Source organism: Ictalurus furcatus, chromosome 5, assembly GCF_023375685.1.
Source record: "Ictalurus furcatus strain D&B chromosome 5, Billie_1.0, whole genome shotgun sequence".
Taxonomy (NCBI): Eukaryota; Metazoa; Chordata; class Actinopteri; order Siluriformes; family Ictaluridae; genus Ictalurus; species Ictalurus furcatus.
In genome coordinates, this window is record NC_071259.1 from 4,258,779 (window position 1) to 4,274,859 (window position 16,081).

Genomic DNA, 16,081 nt, shown 5'->3' on the forward strand with positions numbered 1-16,081 from the left:
ACGCAAGTGTTAATTACTTAGGCTGCTTGAGCCTGGCTCCCGATGCTCTGCGCTCAAGCGATTCTCCAACAAATGCTCGGCAGTTTCCAGGCTCCATATAAATAGAAATTTAATTTCTGTATGTTTATCCTGACATCCTCAGTAGCAAAGGCATATTCCTGAGTGAATTGATTATTGCCTCTGTGAACTTCAAAATACCCTCCACTCGACGTGTGCATGAAGACATGAAGTCTCTTCTTTCCTCAGGTTTACGCTGTTCGCAGCAGAAAGACAGATTCTTAACCATTTATTTCCATTTTTTTTCTCTTTCTTTTTATTCCATTGTTATTATCTTCACGTCTTACCACATTATCTCATTTTGCACACCCCTACACTGATCTCAAGGGCATGTCGAAACATACTTCGGTAAAGAACAGGTGTGTCTTTCACAGACTCTAATAAATGATGTTTTAAGAGCAGTTGTTGTGCGTTGTATTGTAACAGTAATAAGCACAGTCCGCATTACAGGAAGAGCAGCCAGAGATGCAACAATTACCTGCTTTATTTACTCTTAAACTAACAAAAAGTCCAGAAAATTACAAAACTACAGGACAAAAGAGATCTCGGTGTGGACCAGGACAAAAACAGAGCTGCCTAGGGAATCTAACTCTTCCATAATGCTAGCAACAATGAAAACATCAACAAAAAGTAGTAATCAAATTAGCTAAAAGAAAGGCTAAGATGGCTAAAGCAGGGGTCAACACCTGGTGGAAGGCGGTCAGGATGTGGACTGAACCAAGCACTCAAAAACACTGTAGTAAAGCTTATCGACTGTAAACATAATGTTTGAAGGTGCTAACGTGAGGCACGAGTGTAGAAAAAAAAACAAAAACATATCCACTTCTCATTCCTGTATTATCTACAGCCAGGAAGGAATCACTAATAGTGCTAAACGCATTAAAGTTAAAAACCGCTAGCATTCGGTCATGTTACACACCACACAGACCTTTGTAAGGAAGATTTTTTTTGATGTAGCCGGACCTTTTAAATTTTAAAAGGTCAGTCAGCAACAGAACTCTGAACATTAAAGCACCATGGTCAGTTAAAGTCCATGTCTAAGAATACCTAGCTGTAAATCTTCTCTTGCTTTGGTAGTTATTTAGAAACCCACAGAAATTGTGTGATTTGGATGTCGTTTCCCAGCAACAGTAACGCGCTGTCGGTAAAAATCCATGTCAACATGAAAGCCAGGTTGTCATACTACAGAAAAACAATGGATAAGCCAGGCAAGAGAGCTAAGATCATGAGAAGATACAGTATTGTTGGTGGATACAGCCAGAAACAACTGCGAAGCTGCAGGATTGGTCAAGTGTCTTGAGGGGGTACTGATCAAAATTTCAGTAGGAACAGGGTGAAACCCCTGCCCAGGCCTGGATAAAAATATTTTTTGAAACAACTTATCACAAGAACCAAGTCTCAGTCCATGACCCGCTGAAATAAAGCGGGTACAATTGGCTAAAACCAAATCCACCGGAATCTAAACTCACTACATTGTTATGGCTTTGTCAGAATTTGGTTCTGGAGGAATAAAGCACTGCAGAATCTATTACTGACCCTTGATTCAACCAAATACTAGTGAAGTAATGATGCATAATGACATCGCTATATAAAAATGTGACAATGTGCATTGAGGAAACGTGCGATTCACATCATGGAAATCAGCATTATGCATCTAATGCGAATGCACTGACTGAGCACCACTGGTCTAATCTGTACATTCCATAGAGTTGCAATATATAAAGTGCACACTGGTCACATGATTGCGTTCTTTCTTGGCGAGTCTGCACCATTACCGGGAATCATCTGCACTCCCATAGCTCTGGATCACGATGACTGCCATACACCCACATTAAACCATTAAAAAGAGAAAGCGACCACGGAAGTCGGCCATTTTAGCCGACTTTGCAGCTCTATTTCCACTTAAGATGACACCTCAAGCACTGCTACGGAGCTCACTAAGTTTCAGTCAATTATTTATTTCTTTTTAACATATGCTGAACCTGTAGTACATTTTGTTTCTAATAGTAAACCTCTGTTCATAGCAATATTTTATTTATTTAATTTTATACAGACAAAAAAAATGCATATTGTTTTGCAAAGTTTATGATTTGGAACTAAAAGAAAAGGAGTCTTTTCAGTCATAATTCTTCTTCATTCAAACTTCGAGAATCGAATCGAATCAAATCGTGAATCTAGTATCATGATTCAGATGGGTATACCCCTACTACATACCAAGGCGGTATATGGTATGTTATAAAGCTCTAGGACCCAGGACTGAACTCTGATAACCCTGGCGTCAGCCTTCCTCACTCCCCAGATAATATCGGTCATTCCAAATGATATCTGCTAATACTATTGATTCTAAATGATGAGGACGAAATAAAGTCCACTATGTACTGACGTGAGCTGGTTATGAATGACCACTCAAGTGTGGTAATTTATTACTGTGCTACTTACTGTGCCGAAAACCCACGTACACTCATCGTTGCACTACTTAAACTAAAACTCCACTTTATGCATCACTCTTTCATCGCTCATATTTAGGGCTTTCAGTAAATATAATAAAATTAACATACCACTGCAGTACTCCTGACATTTTATGGCTAAAAGACATGTTCCACAGGAACATGAGCACGCACAGGAAACAGAAGCCCTGGGCCACTGATAGAAAGAAAAGGGGGGGAAAAAAACAGCCAGGAACGCAAGTGAAGAGGTAAGGGAAAAGGGCAGGAGCAAAATGAAGGAGGCAAAAATGAGCACATGGAAGAGGTCAGAGCTACATGGAGAGAGAGATGGAAAGTGGGAATCTGTGATGGAGGCCAAAGATCAAATGTTACTGGTACATGAAACTTCAATGCTGACAAGTCTTCTGGGATATATGAGAGATACCGAATACTGGGTGTGAATTTGCATTACTGTCTATACAGCTAATATGGTTGATAAGGCATGTGAAGAAATCTATTTATATATAACTACTACATAAAAATATACCCAATAAAGTTGCATTAAAGACAAGGATAGTCTGAACAGGTTCACATGTATCTGAATTAGATTACAAAGTGAAGTGCACAAGCATAATTGCATTGACAGCGGTATTAGACTAAAAGACTAAAGTGCTGCTGCATCAGATGAAGCCATGGCTAATCCTGCCTTCGGCTAAAGAACGGCCCCTCAACTTGGATTTTGTACTCGGAAACTCAACCCTGAGTTCATACCAACGTGGCTGCACAAAGCATCATCAGTTTATTTCCCACTTTGTAACTCAAACACAGAGGTCGAAAGTTACGCAATTCCAATTTTTCGATTTCCCACGTCAAAAGGTAAGTCGAACGCGACCTAAATCCCGCCGCACTATCAACAGGTTTGATTATCCAAAGTGGAAATATGAAAGAAACTCATTTCATTATCAAATAAATCTTGGACGCCACTGAATATCACAGAGTGAAGTTGTTTTTCGGTGGATTTTTCCTTTAATTGAGGCCCAGCAGTGAAAGACCCTTCAGAAATCCTGCATGGGTGGACGTGTGGGTTTCCCTGGGAAAGACTCTTCCCAGGGTCTTCCGGAAAGGAACCCCACCTTCGGATGGCAGATAGTACGCCGCACCAGTGCCAAGGTAGCGTGGGTGAGTGGGCAGCAGTGCACAGAGACGACTAGCAGCCGTGGGCACTGCCAGGCTTAGAGATGAAGATGCCGCCCGTGTCGTAATCATAGGCAGTGAGGGAAGAAAAAAGGAACGCGGAGATTCAGTAAAACAGAAAAAGAAGGGGGGGGGGGGGCTCACATTCAAATCCTCTCTCTCAACGCCCCCACACAGGTTTAAGCAGAGCGTATAAAATCATTCAGAGAGAGAGAGAGAGAGAGAGAGACATAGGAGTAGAGAAAAGGAGCTTGAGCGAGAAAAGATACAGAGGTAGAGGTTAACACCGGCGTGGTAAGCTTGCTCAGGAGATCGCATCCTGGCACTGTAATGGTTTAAAAACTTCATTTCTCCAAGGAACCAAATCAAATAACGGCAGTCCTGACAGACGTCTTCATAGTCTCGTAAGCCAAAGATGACTTCCGACAGCCCCTGAGGACTGGCACCCGAAAAAGTTAACATGATTTCAGTCAAAGGCGACCAGTAAACGACCCAGTAAAACCAGCGAGTATGAGACATTAGAGAAAAACGGAAAAGCTCTGAACTTCGGAGACTTTTAAATGTCACGTTCGAATGAAGCTTTCAAAGTGAAATGAATCTGTGCCAGCACTAACACTTCCAAATCATACCAATTCCAAGTCTGTTCACAACATTCAGGACACTGACTTCAGTGCCAGTTATGGCTCAAAGTCCTCCAGTTTGAACTTGAAAGCACTGTGATGACACGAAACGAGCCTCTCTTTGCTATACGGTGAAGTGGGATGTATTAACATGTTAATCGATGCAAATGGTTTTGCTGGCCATCTGATCCGGTTCTATTTCTGTGTTAGAGCTGTAAGCTCATAAGAGCATTTTAAATATGCTATTTCATATGAAAATGACTGATCTGCTTGCATTATATACAAATGTAGATCGCTCTAGGCCTTGAGATGGAGCCTAGAGGAAGACTCTATGTGTCTGTGAGTTAGTTTTTTGCATATGTTTTATGGAACCATGTTCTGTTAATGTTTATATATATATATATATATATATATATATATATATATATATATATATATATATATATATATATAGACTTTAGCTATATCTGACACATTTACATTATACATTCTGACACCCATGACCCTTGTCCCTGCTTCACCTTCACGGTTGTCCTTCCTTGGACCACTTTTGGTAGGTACGAACCTCTGAATACCAGGAGAAGCTCTGACCCGGTCGTCCAGCCATCACAATCTGTCCCTAGTCAAAGTCACTCAGATCCTTACGCTTGGCCATTTTTCCTACTTCCAACACATCAACTTCGAAATCTGACTGTTCGCTTGCTGCCTAATAAATATATCCCACACCTTGACAGGTGCGACTGTAACGAGATAATCAACGCTATTCACTTCACCTGTCAGTGGTTTTAATGTTATGGCTGATCGGTGTATATGGTTCTTCCCCAAACTGTTGCCAGAAAGCAGCCAGCCTCTTAAATTTATACACAGACATATCAAAACACGAGTCTACTACTACTAACTGTATCACAAAAACGTGAATACAAAAAAGACACACACGTGAAAACACTCTGGCTGATCTATATGGATGGCATGTGCTTTAAAGGATCTGCTTAAATTTGAGTTCGAAGAAAACTTTGAAGGCTTATAGACTCATTTCTCCATACAATAAGATTGAAGATGTGTTGATTCTGCAGCATTTAGATAGAACAGAGCACCAATAGTCCTCCGTATTCGCTCTGACCAACGGCCGTATATTTTTATACCGCGTGACCTCGTGCACGCACCCGAAGCACAGTCTCCTGGCAGGTCTACAGAGAACAGGAAAAAAAAGGGAGAAAAGACGTCAGAAAGTGAATTAGAGTTAAAAAAAAAAAAAAAAAGGACCCAAAATCATCCAGTGAGAAGAAACGAATTTGTCTTTAATATTGCGTAGTGAATATTAAAATCTTAATTACTACGTACTGAATATTAAAATCTTAATTACTCAACTAACAGTGACTCTATGAAAGGGATGAGTGTGCCGAGTGAGTCGTCTGCATGTGCTGTTTCACCCAAAGCATGGCAGTGACGTGTTACGCAAAGCACTTGTTTATCCAGATTGTTTTTCAGGGATCTTCAGAATCACTGAAACATTGCTATGACTAGGTCTGGGCGATAGATTTTTACAAAGATTACGTATCCAATTTTAAGATCACAAAGTTTTGTGTTGCCTCCAGTGTCATTGTAATTACTTAAAAACCCATCAAACATATCACGGCGCTGATATTATACCGTATCATCGTATAGTTAGCGATAGCTACAATACATTTCTGTTTAAACCAGCCAATGAGATTGACGGTTTCTTTTTAAAGTTGGTCACAGTGCTCTCATGACGTCCTAATATGCTTCGAGTTATATATTAAATAGTTGTTTTTACACAGGATTTCAAATATTGGGTATTGTGGTACAAACACGGTACGTTGTAAAGCAGTCATTCACAAAACATCCGCTGGGAAAATATACCGTAGCTCTCATAGCACCTGCCAAAATATTAGTATACCGTGATTCCTACTTCGGCACATTTCTCATCGATGGTTGAACACTTGGCCTATAGAATAGATAGGATGCACCGAGAACGCTATTACCGCCTTCCTGTACGAATCACGGGTACTTTTCCAAATCTGTTGAGAAAACACACTACAGTAAACAACATACTGCAATACTGTACTGAAAATTCTTACACAGCGTCCATATTTATTGAACAAAAGACAACAGCGAGGGAGCAACATAAATTCTGTAATTTCACTGGCGATGTCAGATCAGAGCGTCTGATTCACTGTGAAAAACAGCCAACTGACAAAAGTCATTTTTATTATCTCTGTGCGTCAAAGATATTTGAGGATTTGAAACATGGCACAAGCGGAACACCACAAGTGTTGGTACACAGTATGCTGCCAATTATCTGTTCCCCAAACTGAGAACATGTGGTATCATTGCAAGACACAAACCAAGAGATTTTAACAAGGATTTAATACATTAACATGACTGCTAAGAATTACACACACTTCATTTACTATTGTTTTTTTGTTTGTTTGTTTTTTCCTGGCATACAATCAAACCTGGAATAGGATTTGATTTTGTTGTTGTTTTCTTTTCAGAAGAAGCATTTCAGAAGTTTGGGATTCGAGAAAAGATGTGTGATGGTGTGATCATTTTGGCAAATGACTGCACTTTACATGTTGGCGTGTAATAAATACATTATGACACTTGGATTAAAATGCGCCTCTCTTTTAAGAAATTTCGCATTCGAGGGATATCGATGGAATGGATATTGCTCCTTGAGGAAAAGATAAAACTATCCATGTGTTTAACAATTGTTATTAAATGCGTTACACACTCTCAGTCTTTACACAGATGGAGTGTCTTGTTGATCTCATATTTCTGTTAACTTGTACCTTCTCATGATGTCACTAAATCTGGCCCTGTTTTTTTTTTTTTTGGGCAGTCCAGTCCGGGCAAAAACATTTAATTCCGTCGAGTCTTCTCTTTGCTTTACTTGATATCATTCTAAAACCTCTCTGTCACGTTACAAAGGTAGATACGGAAGCAAGCGCAGATCTTCAAACAGTTTAATAAACAAGCAAACAACCAACAAAATAAAGACACTAAGACAACTCGGCAAAATACTGTGGCGGAGGCTAAACATAAACTATCAAACAAAACATGGTACACAGGTCAAGATAGACAATACGCAAGACGAGGAAGCGGTACAAACAGCGGCTATATATAGGAGCGCTCGTTAAACAGAAACGTGATACAGGTGCAGGTGTTCATGTGACAGTGATGTAGTATGGTGCAGTGGCTGCTGGGAAATGAAGTCCAAAGTTACCTCCTTGATATATGACACTTTCCTACCGTGTTCGACGATAAGTTTATGTGCTTTCTATGGTAACCTTTTTACCTTCTGATAAATTTGACTAAAACACTAGCTACTAATTTAAGCAGCTGTCGTTGAACATTCATTAGAAAGCTGGTCAAGCAGGTGTCTTGGCCAGCTGTTGTTTTCCAACGTCTTTATTACTTCAATAAATTGAATAATAAATGGTTGAGATTTTCTAACTGCCTTGGCATCAGGGAAGCAAGTGGGCTCAACACCAAGAACCATCACGAGCGCACCTGAGACGAGCGTACAAGTTCAAAACGGTCGCTTACTTTTGCTAACAAACCCGGCTGGTACAGAAGAAAGGAGTGGAGAGATATGTTACCTTTCCCACATTGCTATTAAACCACCATTAAGGATGCAAGGATATGTGTTCTTTTTCTCACCTGTTATATGAAAAGCTGTGGGAATTCTGACCTTTCCTCTGTAAGGCACAGAGAGAGCGAGGCTGAGCAGAGAGTTGCCTGCTGTGTGGAAAGCTTTTAAAATGAATTCAGACTTAATCGTGATAAATAATATTTAGAGGTAGACGAGAGGAAAACGGCACAGGCCTTTGGTCTCGAATCCGAATTTCATTGCAAAGAATTAGGAGCAAATTCAAATAAAACACTTGCCTTGTCTTAGATGGATTCACGGTTCGAAAGTCGTTGCTTTAAGTCATTACGGAATAATAATTATAAAGCAATTATTATTATATCGCTATCGTTCATGATACTAATTCTAGGCCTACTCCAGAATCTGAACAAAGTTGGTCACGTATCAATCAGAGGCTACTATAAATCAAAACGTATCACACCGTCGCAGATTTAACGGCAACATCGAACCGCATTAAGAAACAAAATCACATCATCATATGAAAGCCTGAGCATTACACACATATTACTGATGATGTATTACAGAATCACACCAACCAGTACCATGAAAGCCCTTACCAAATTCCAAACATCTACTAGGAGAGCGTATGTATCACAGTCTGGAGTTATGTAAGAATTGAATAAAAATTAATTTTGTTTATTAGAAAACTGGTAGAAGAATCTGGCCCAGGTCCTGCTGTTTAATCACCATGGCACAAGATAAACACACTGGAAAAAAAAAACTTATACTTCATAGAAAGGCTACTTATTTTCATCTGTCAAATTCAAATTTTGTCTTTCATATTATTACCCTACCATCGTTAATATTACTATTGTCATTAACTGAATAGATTCTGTTTTCTACCTGATAATATGGGAGCTCTTCCATTCCAACGCTAGCCCTAATTTTTATTTTTTTATAAACACATCAATTCCACCATCATTAGGATTCACATTCCATTAATAAGTAAAGTTTGACTCTGCTTGCGTTTGTTCTGAGGTCCCAGACGTTCTTTTGTTAATGGAAAGTCAAAAGGACACCATCACAATGATAAAACATGGACCGATACTCAGAAATACAGGTGCATCTCAAAAAATTTGAATTTCATGGAAAGGTTAGTTTTTTTTCCTGTAATTTAATTCAAAAAGTGGAACTTGAATATATTCTAAATTCATTACACGTAAAGTGAAATATTTCAAGCCTTTTTTTGTTTTGTTTTGTTTTACTCTTGATGATTACGGCTTACAGCTCATGGAAATCAAAAATCCAGTATCTCAAAATATTAGAATAAAGAATTTATAATACAGAAATGTCGACCTGAGAAGAGCTCTAATCAGTTAATTAACTCAAAAGACCTATAAAAGTTTCCTGAGGCTTTAATCTCTCAGTCTGGTTCAGTACACAACCACAATCACGGGGAAGATGAAAGTAAATGTTGCATTTCATTTGGAAATCAAGGTCCCAGAGTCTGGAGGAAGAGTGGAGAGGAGCAGAATCCAAGCTGCTTGAAGTCCAGTGTGAAGTTTCCACAGTCAGTGACGATTTGAGGAGCCATGTCATCTGCTGGTGTTGGTCCACTGTGTTTTCTCAAGTCGAGAGTCGATGCAGCGCCTACCAGGAGATTTTAGAGCACTTCATGCGTCCATCTGCTGACGAGCTTTATGGAGAGGCTGATTTCCTTTTCCAGCAGGACTTGGCACCTGGCCACAGTGCCAAAACTACTAGTAACTGGTTTACTGACCGTGGTATTACTGTGCTTGATTAACCAGCCGACTCGCCTGACCCGAACCCCATAGAGAATCCATGAGAGACACCAGACCCAACAATACAGACGAGCTGAAGGCCGCTATCAAAGCAACCTGGGCTTCCAGAACACCTCAGCAGTGCCACAGGCTGATCGCCTCCATGCCACGCCGCATTGATGCAGTTATTCATACAAAAGGATTAAAACCCCGACCGAGTATCAGCGCATAAATTAACATACTTTTCATCAGGTCGACATTTCTGTATTATAAATTCTTTACTCTAATATTTTGAGATACTGGATTTTTAATTTCCATGAGCCGTAAACCGAAATCAACAATATTAAAAAAAAAAAAAAAAAAAAAACAGGCTTAAAATATTTCACTTTATGTGTAATGAATCTAGAATATGTGAAAGTTCCACTTTTTTAATTGAATTACAGAAAAAAACCTCACTTTTCCACCATATTCAAATGTTTTTGAGATGCACCTGTACTTCTAAGTTTGAGTCAATTATCAGCTTTCATAGACTCGTTAAAGAATTCAGAGCAAGAATGGAGAATAAAGTCAGGTGCAGTGTCTGAAGAATCAAACAAAAATAAATAAATAAAAATAATAATAAAGTGACCCAAAATCCTGCACCAGCGTGTCAATCCCTCTCGCAGCTCGGTTAAAACTGGAAAAAAAAAAAAAAAAAAGTCAAATAGGAGTAGTGAATGTGTTGAAGTAATAATGGGCAGATGGATATAAGCACCAATTAGTTGATTAAAAAATTTCTGAGCTCACAGAGCTTGTAATTAATGTAATTCTCTCCTGTTACCGTCATAAAATATCATTAGAAGCAATATACAATAATGGGGCGGAATATAAAATGTACAGAGAAACTCATTACCTTGATGGCACTATTACGATTTCTAAACGCAGCACGATAACATATGAGCGCTTGGAGTGAAAAAAAAAGAAAGAAAGAAAGAAAAAAGTGAAAACCAAGTTCACATCATGTGGAGGGTTTAGTCATTACTTCAAAGGCTGAGATAGAAATCTGTTGTTTTGCATGCCCCTTTGCTTTTGTTTTGGGTAATGAAAGCCCATTGAGAGGCGGACATGCTGGACCACTGCCCATTCCGCTCCGTTTCAATTACCCAGCATGCTTTCAGCGGGGTAATGAGGTGGGTGTCACTACGGGGCAAAGTGACAGCCAGTGCCTGCTGCACTGCCGCTTGGCCTCTCGTTTCCGCAGTTATCAGCTGCCAATTGAAAGGGTCGAGAGGGCAGCCGAGTGAAAAAGATGAGGAACAACAGAAAAAAAAAAAAAGAAACGAGACGGAAGACCTACCGCAGACCAGCGACAGGCTCACATGGAGTCGCATTTTCACAGCAGACCTCCAGCTACCGTATGTTTTCATAAGAGTCAGTGAAAAAAAAAACTGTAGTAGGAAAAGGGAGAGAATTGCATTTCAAAGCCCAGTAAATAAAGTTGGTATTGATTTAATCGCACGTGTAATTCGTTTTGCTGTCTGACACCAAGTCCAGCAATAAAAGAGAATCATGTAGGACAGCATAACAGATAATACCACCATACATCAATTGGGGTTCAGGAGACATTAGGGCGATAGATCACCTTCAAGCCAGACTGCTTAGCTACGGAATTTATAAGCTAGCTCCTAAAACTGAAGTGGCTTTCAATTTTAGTTTTCAATTTATAGATACTCTATGGTACTTTGCTGCTGTTCTCCTCTAGGCTTGATTCTATTTTATATTTAGTTTACTGCAGAGGTTCTACCATGACATCGCCATGCAGCCGCGACTCAACCTCCATTACAATTAAATAGCACAATATCCAACCAGTTTGAATCGTTTATAAATAAAATCTGCACTTCCAGTTCATTAAACACTCAACAAAAAAATGGCATGTTTTATATTGCTATGATTGAAAAACAAAGCACGATAAAGTCCTATAGACTAGACTGAAACGATCAGGATTCCGTCATCGTGACAGAAGACGTTAATCAAAATTTGCTGATTTGTTTACTGGGTAATTAATTCACAAATAGGAAAAAATCACTAATTAAAGCCTTTATAGAAACACTGCTGTTTAAATAACACCCTAGATTTGCACAGTTGCATCACCTTGACTGACCTCCGTCTATCAATCAGCACCTAAAAGGTTTACAGTCCACCCCTTCTTCTGCCTGATCTGAGCTTAATAATTAATAACAGCATGACCCAAAGTACAGAAGTAAAGAAAGTACCCAAAGTCAGCTATTTAACACTAAAAAGCTGTGACCTGCTCCCAGATCTAACACCTGTCAAACCTGCCTTTAAACTTTCCCCATTGCTCATGTGTACAAAAATGGTGGATATACAGTGGATATACTCTTACAGTTAGACGTGTTAACATTGCTAACAAGAAAATGCTAGCAGGCAGAGAGAAGACAGCCTGGATTTTATCACACGTACTGTACTGTATGGGCTGGAATGATATGATAAAACCAATTGTTTGCATAAGTGTATAGTTTCTATGATCATATTGTTCTGGTTCTTGTCAGATACTGCATACTGGATAATCAACTGAAAGATATTTACTGTTGTTTGCTTTTTGGCAAAGTCAATTCACACGTCGACGTTTTCCTAGATGAAGTCAGCTGGAAGCGGAAGTAACTGCTAACAGAAGCAAACGCACGTCTTTTCACGTCCAGCGTCCTTTCCCCTTCGGTGTACCGTCTCTTTATTCATTCCAGCTTTGTTTTCAAGTGTCTCCTGTACATCATGGCAAGAGGTTAATATCCGAAATGCCATATCGAAACCATCAAATTTGGCACCTCTGAATAGTTTAATTTAAAAAAAAAAAAAGGAGATTTTTCATACTGTCACATTGGTATAAAAGGATCATCTTAACATGTTTGTTTATATGACTACCTGTATATGAACATTACTTCCCAAAACTTGTATAAACTTTTTTTTTAAACAAGTGTAAAATATAGTAAAATGTATTAACTTGAAGTAAGAAAACGGACAAGCAGTATGAGGTACTATCAGTTTTAGAAATACTCTGTTCGTACGTTAGATGAACGTCAATCCAATCGCACATCTTTAAAAATAAAAATAAAAAGATTATATATATATATATATATATATATATATATATATATATATAATCAAATATTTTGTGAAAATCCAAGGAAAGGTTGAAAAATTGTCCACAGGAACCCAAAAGGAACACTCTTATGCTTAATAATAATATTCTGTCCTTGTTCTTTGACTGTACATTTCTCTGTACATGTGTAGGATTCTGTGCCTATACAGTGGAGTACTTGTGCCACCTTCTGGCCAGAACATCCTAAAAATATGGGTGAGGACAACAGATCTACATAAAGGCTGCACTACATATAGAAATATGATAATGCGGATAAAGAGGTCAAGTAATCAGTGAAAATCAAGTAAAAATGATTTTATTCAGAAACTCTTTAAAGCCCATAGAAACGCTGATTCTAATAATGGTAATGATAATGAGTCTTTATTGGTCACGTATATATTACAGCTCAGTGAAACTGTTTTCTTTGCATACCCCAGCTTGTTAGGAAGTCGGGGTCAGAGTGCAGGGTCGGCCATGATATGGCGCCACTGGAGCAGAGAAGGTTAAGGGCCTTGCTCAAGGGCCCAACAGTGGCAGCTTGGCAGTGCTGGGGCTTGAACCCCCTGACCTACTGATCAGTAACCCAGAGCCTAAATCATCAATACCCCCATAATTAACATGTGATCCTCAACAATGTCCAAGATCGATTTTGTAATGAAATTCTAAAGTTGAATTTTTTTGCGTTTCATCGACGGTCTATGTTCACTTTCCTACATTACCAGCGATGCCGTTCAACTACTCGCTACATCTCTAAAGACAGTGATGCAGCAGCGCTTTAGTACTCGAGTCTATCCAGCTCTCTCACCTCCTTTTCTGTACTCTCTGCTCAAACAGATCACCTTCCCAAGCGTCGGTTTTCATGCTAATACCACTGTCAACACCGTCACCTCGTAGATCACTAACCAGCCGAGAAGAGTCATAACGCTGACGTAACTCAGCGCAACTCCGTTGTACAGCGGCATTGCATCCTGGATCTTTGAGGCGAACGTTTGCACCAGCGTCTCCATATTACTTCTACTTTACGTCGGATTTCTTAAAAGTATGACGCTGGAATAGTGTGAAAACAATGAAACTAGTCTCATCCCTTGTTTTCTAGATCACTGAAATAATTTTTCTCCTATTAAATGCCGTTCCAGCGATGTCAGCACGCTAACTTCTCTGAGGTATGACAAAAATACAGCACCAACCGAATATTTCAATAGAAACATGTTTCCTGTGTTTCAGGATGTAGGTTTTTTCTTTAAGGCTTGGCTGTACAATCAATACAGGCACAACAAACAAACCAGCACAAGTCAAATCCGTCAGTGACTTCGCATTGTCTCGTCTTACCGTCTTAGCCGTGTCCAGCCGAACCCGCGGAGGTCCCCATTCGTGACTGATCTTCTCTCTGAACTCCCGAGGGATGATCATGCAGGAACGAATGTCCACGTCTGGATAACTTAACTCTAACCTTCCTCTAAAAAACAAAAAACAAAACACACAAACATTGATGTCAGGGCTTGAATACTACACCGTGCTGTCCCTGTTTCTGATCATAGCTCCGCCATATGCTTAAGAGTAGTTGGTCCCTGCCTTAAAGCCACTTATGAAAGGTTATACTATGCCAAAGGACTGTCTGACAGAGTGTGTAGTTTGAAAATTAAGCTGTTCAGATAAACTGTGGAGATAGATGGGCAGTGTGGTGAGTGGGTTTTTGAGTGGGACCTGCTAGCTGCTTAGCATCCATGACTCAGAAATGTGAGGGAATCCTACACATTCAAAGCCCACAAGCTTTACATTTCTAACTTCAACTCATCCTTGAGAACAGCTGACAGTCACCTCTATATAGAGGGCGTCGAAATACTCATTTTTAACGCAAAAAATGTCGAAAAATATGTGGGTTTTTTTTTCTTTTCAATTCTTAACTCTTACAGAACCTGCAAAAACGTTGGTCTTCTTCTGTGAGAAGTTCCTCCTTTAACGGTCCTGAGTGATGCGGGCCCGTGCGCTGGATGCACGCGACCACCAGAAGCATAAAGGCGCGAGAAAACATCTCGAAGGTTCTGACAGAAAGAGAAAGAGACATACATGAAACGGTGTATAATTCGTTTCTGAATATATTCAAGCAACAAGTTAATCCTTCGTTCATTGAGGTTTCACTTTCTAAAAAATAAATGCGCAAATGAACGCATTTTCCGTCGATTTTCCCTCTCAGTTTTACCTGAAAACAGCGTCTTAACTCCACTAGTCAGGCTGATCCGTCGAATAGCAGGTGATCCCAGTGGCCTTATATATCTAATAACAAAGTTAATTTTGGAAACTAAGCCTGCCCTGTGGACACGTTGGACTGTTTTAGCTTCATTAGATTGGTCCTAATATCTGTCAGTCACTGTAGTCAGGTTAAAGCTATCTTGTTGACACGGATTTGCAGCTCTCGCATCCGGGTACTCTGTCTATTTACTTATTTACTCAGGTGTTCTGTTATGCACAGGTTCCTGTCAGTACCTAACTGACTATTGCACCAAATAAAATGTTCTGCTTCTGTAACCAAACTCTTTAGTATTATATTACCAGAAATGAACCCGACCTTGAGCTAGCTCTTGCAGTATCTCTTGAATAAAAACAAAAGTCTTGGGCAAAAACAAAAGACAAATATTTGCATGTTTTAATATAAGCATTCAGTCATTTACTTATCATCCGGTCAGGGTCTCAGTGGTTCCGTAGTCTTCGTTCCAGAAGCACTGGGTGCGAGGCAGAAATTCACCTTGGATGGGATCATAGTGCAACCCAGCACACCATGCACATTCATATACACATTTACACACTCATTCACACCTAGATGTAATTTAGGGTAGCCAAGACACACATACACTCCTGCATTGTCTACTTTAATAAGTACGCCTGCTCATTTATGCAGTTATTCAATCAGCCCATACTGGAAAATAAAAAGAAACTCTCATAGAATTGGTAATGGTTATAATGGGAATTGTATTGGTTTTAATGGAAACTGTAATGGTCCCTGTGGGTCTCTATTTGTAATTTGTTGCCTTATATTGGTGGCATGTTATGTCTAGTGAATACCATTAAGGACTAATAATGGTAATGGTTTTAATGGTTAGCAATGGTATTTGTAGTGGAAACCATTAGAATTTCTGTGATGGTTTCGATTGTTTTTTAGAGCAGGGGCCAATCACATGGCAGCAGCACAATGCATATAATCATGCAGATACAGGGCAAGAGCTTCAGTTAATATTCACATCAAACACCAGAACAGG

At 39.5% G+C, this 16,081-nt stretch overlaps 1 protein-coding gene across 1 annotated transcript in view; it reads right to left on the reverse strand.

The window, feature by feature from the left end:
* Positions 1 to 15,384, reverse strand: part of LOC128607441 (phosphatidylethanolamine-binding protein 4) — a 104,688-nt gene extending 89,304 nt beyond the window's left edge. Inside the window, exons 1-3 of the mRNA XM_053624302.1 lie at positions 15,028 to 15,384; positions 14,744 to 14,869; positions 14,157 to 14,283 (exon numbers count right to left, since the gene is read on the reverse strand). Coding sequence (XP_053480277.1) covers positions 14,157 to 14,283; positions 14,744 to 14,859 — 243 coding nt within the window. The 5' untranslated portion in view covers positions 14,860 to 14,869; positions 15,028 to 15,384. The remainder of the gene's footprint in view (positions 1 to 14,156; positions 14,284 to 14,743; positions 14,870 to 15,027) is intronic.
* Between the last annotated feature and the right edge of the window lie 697 nt (positions 15,385 to 16,081).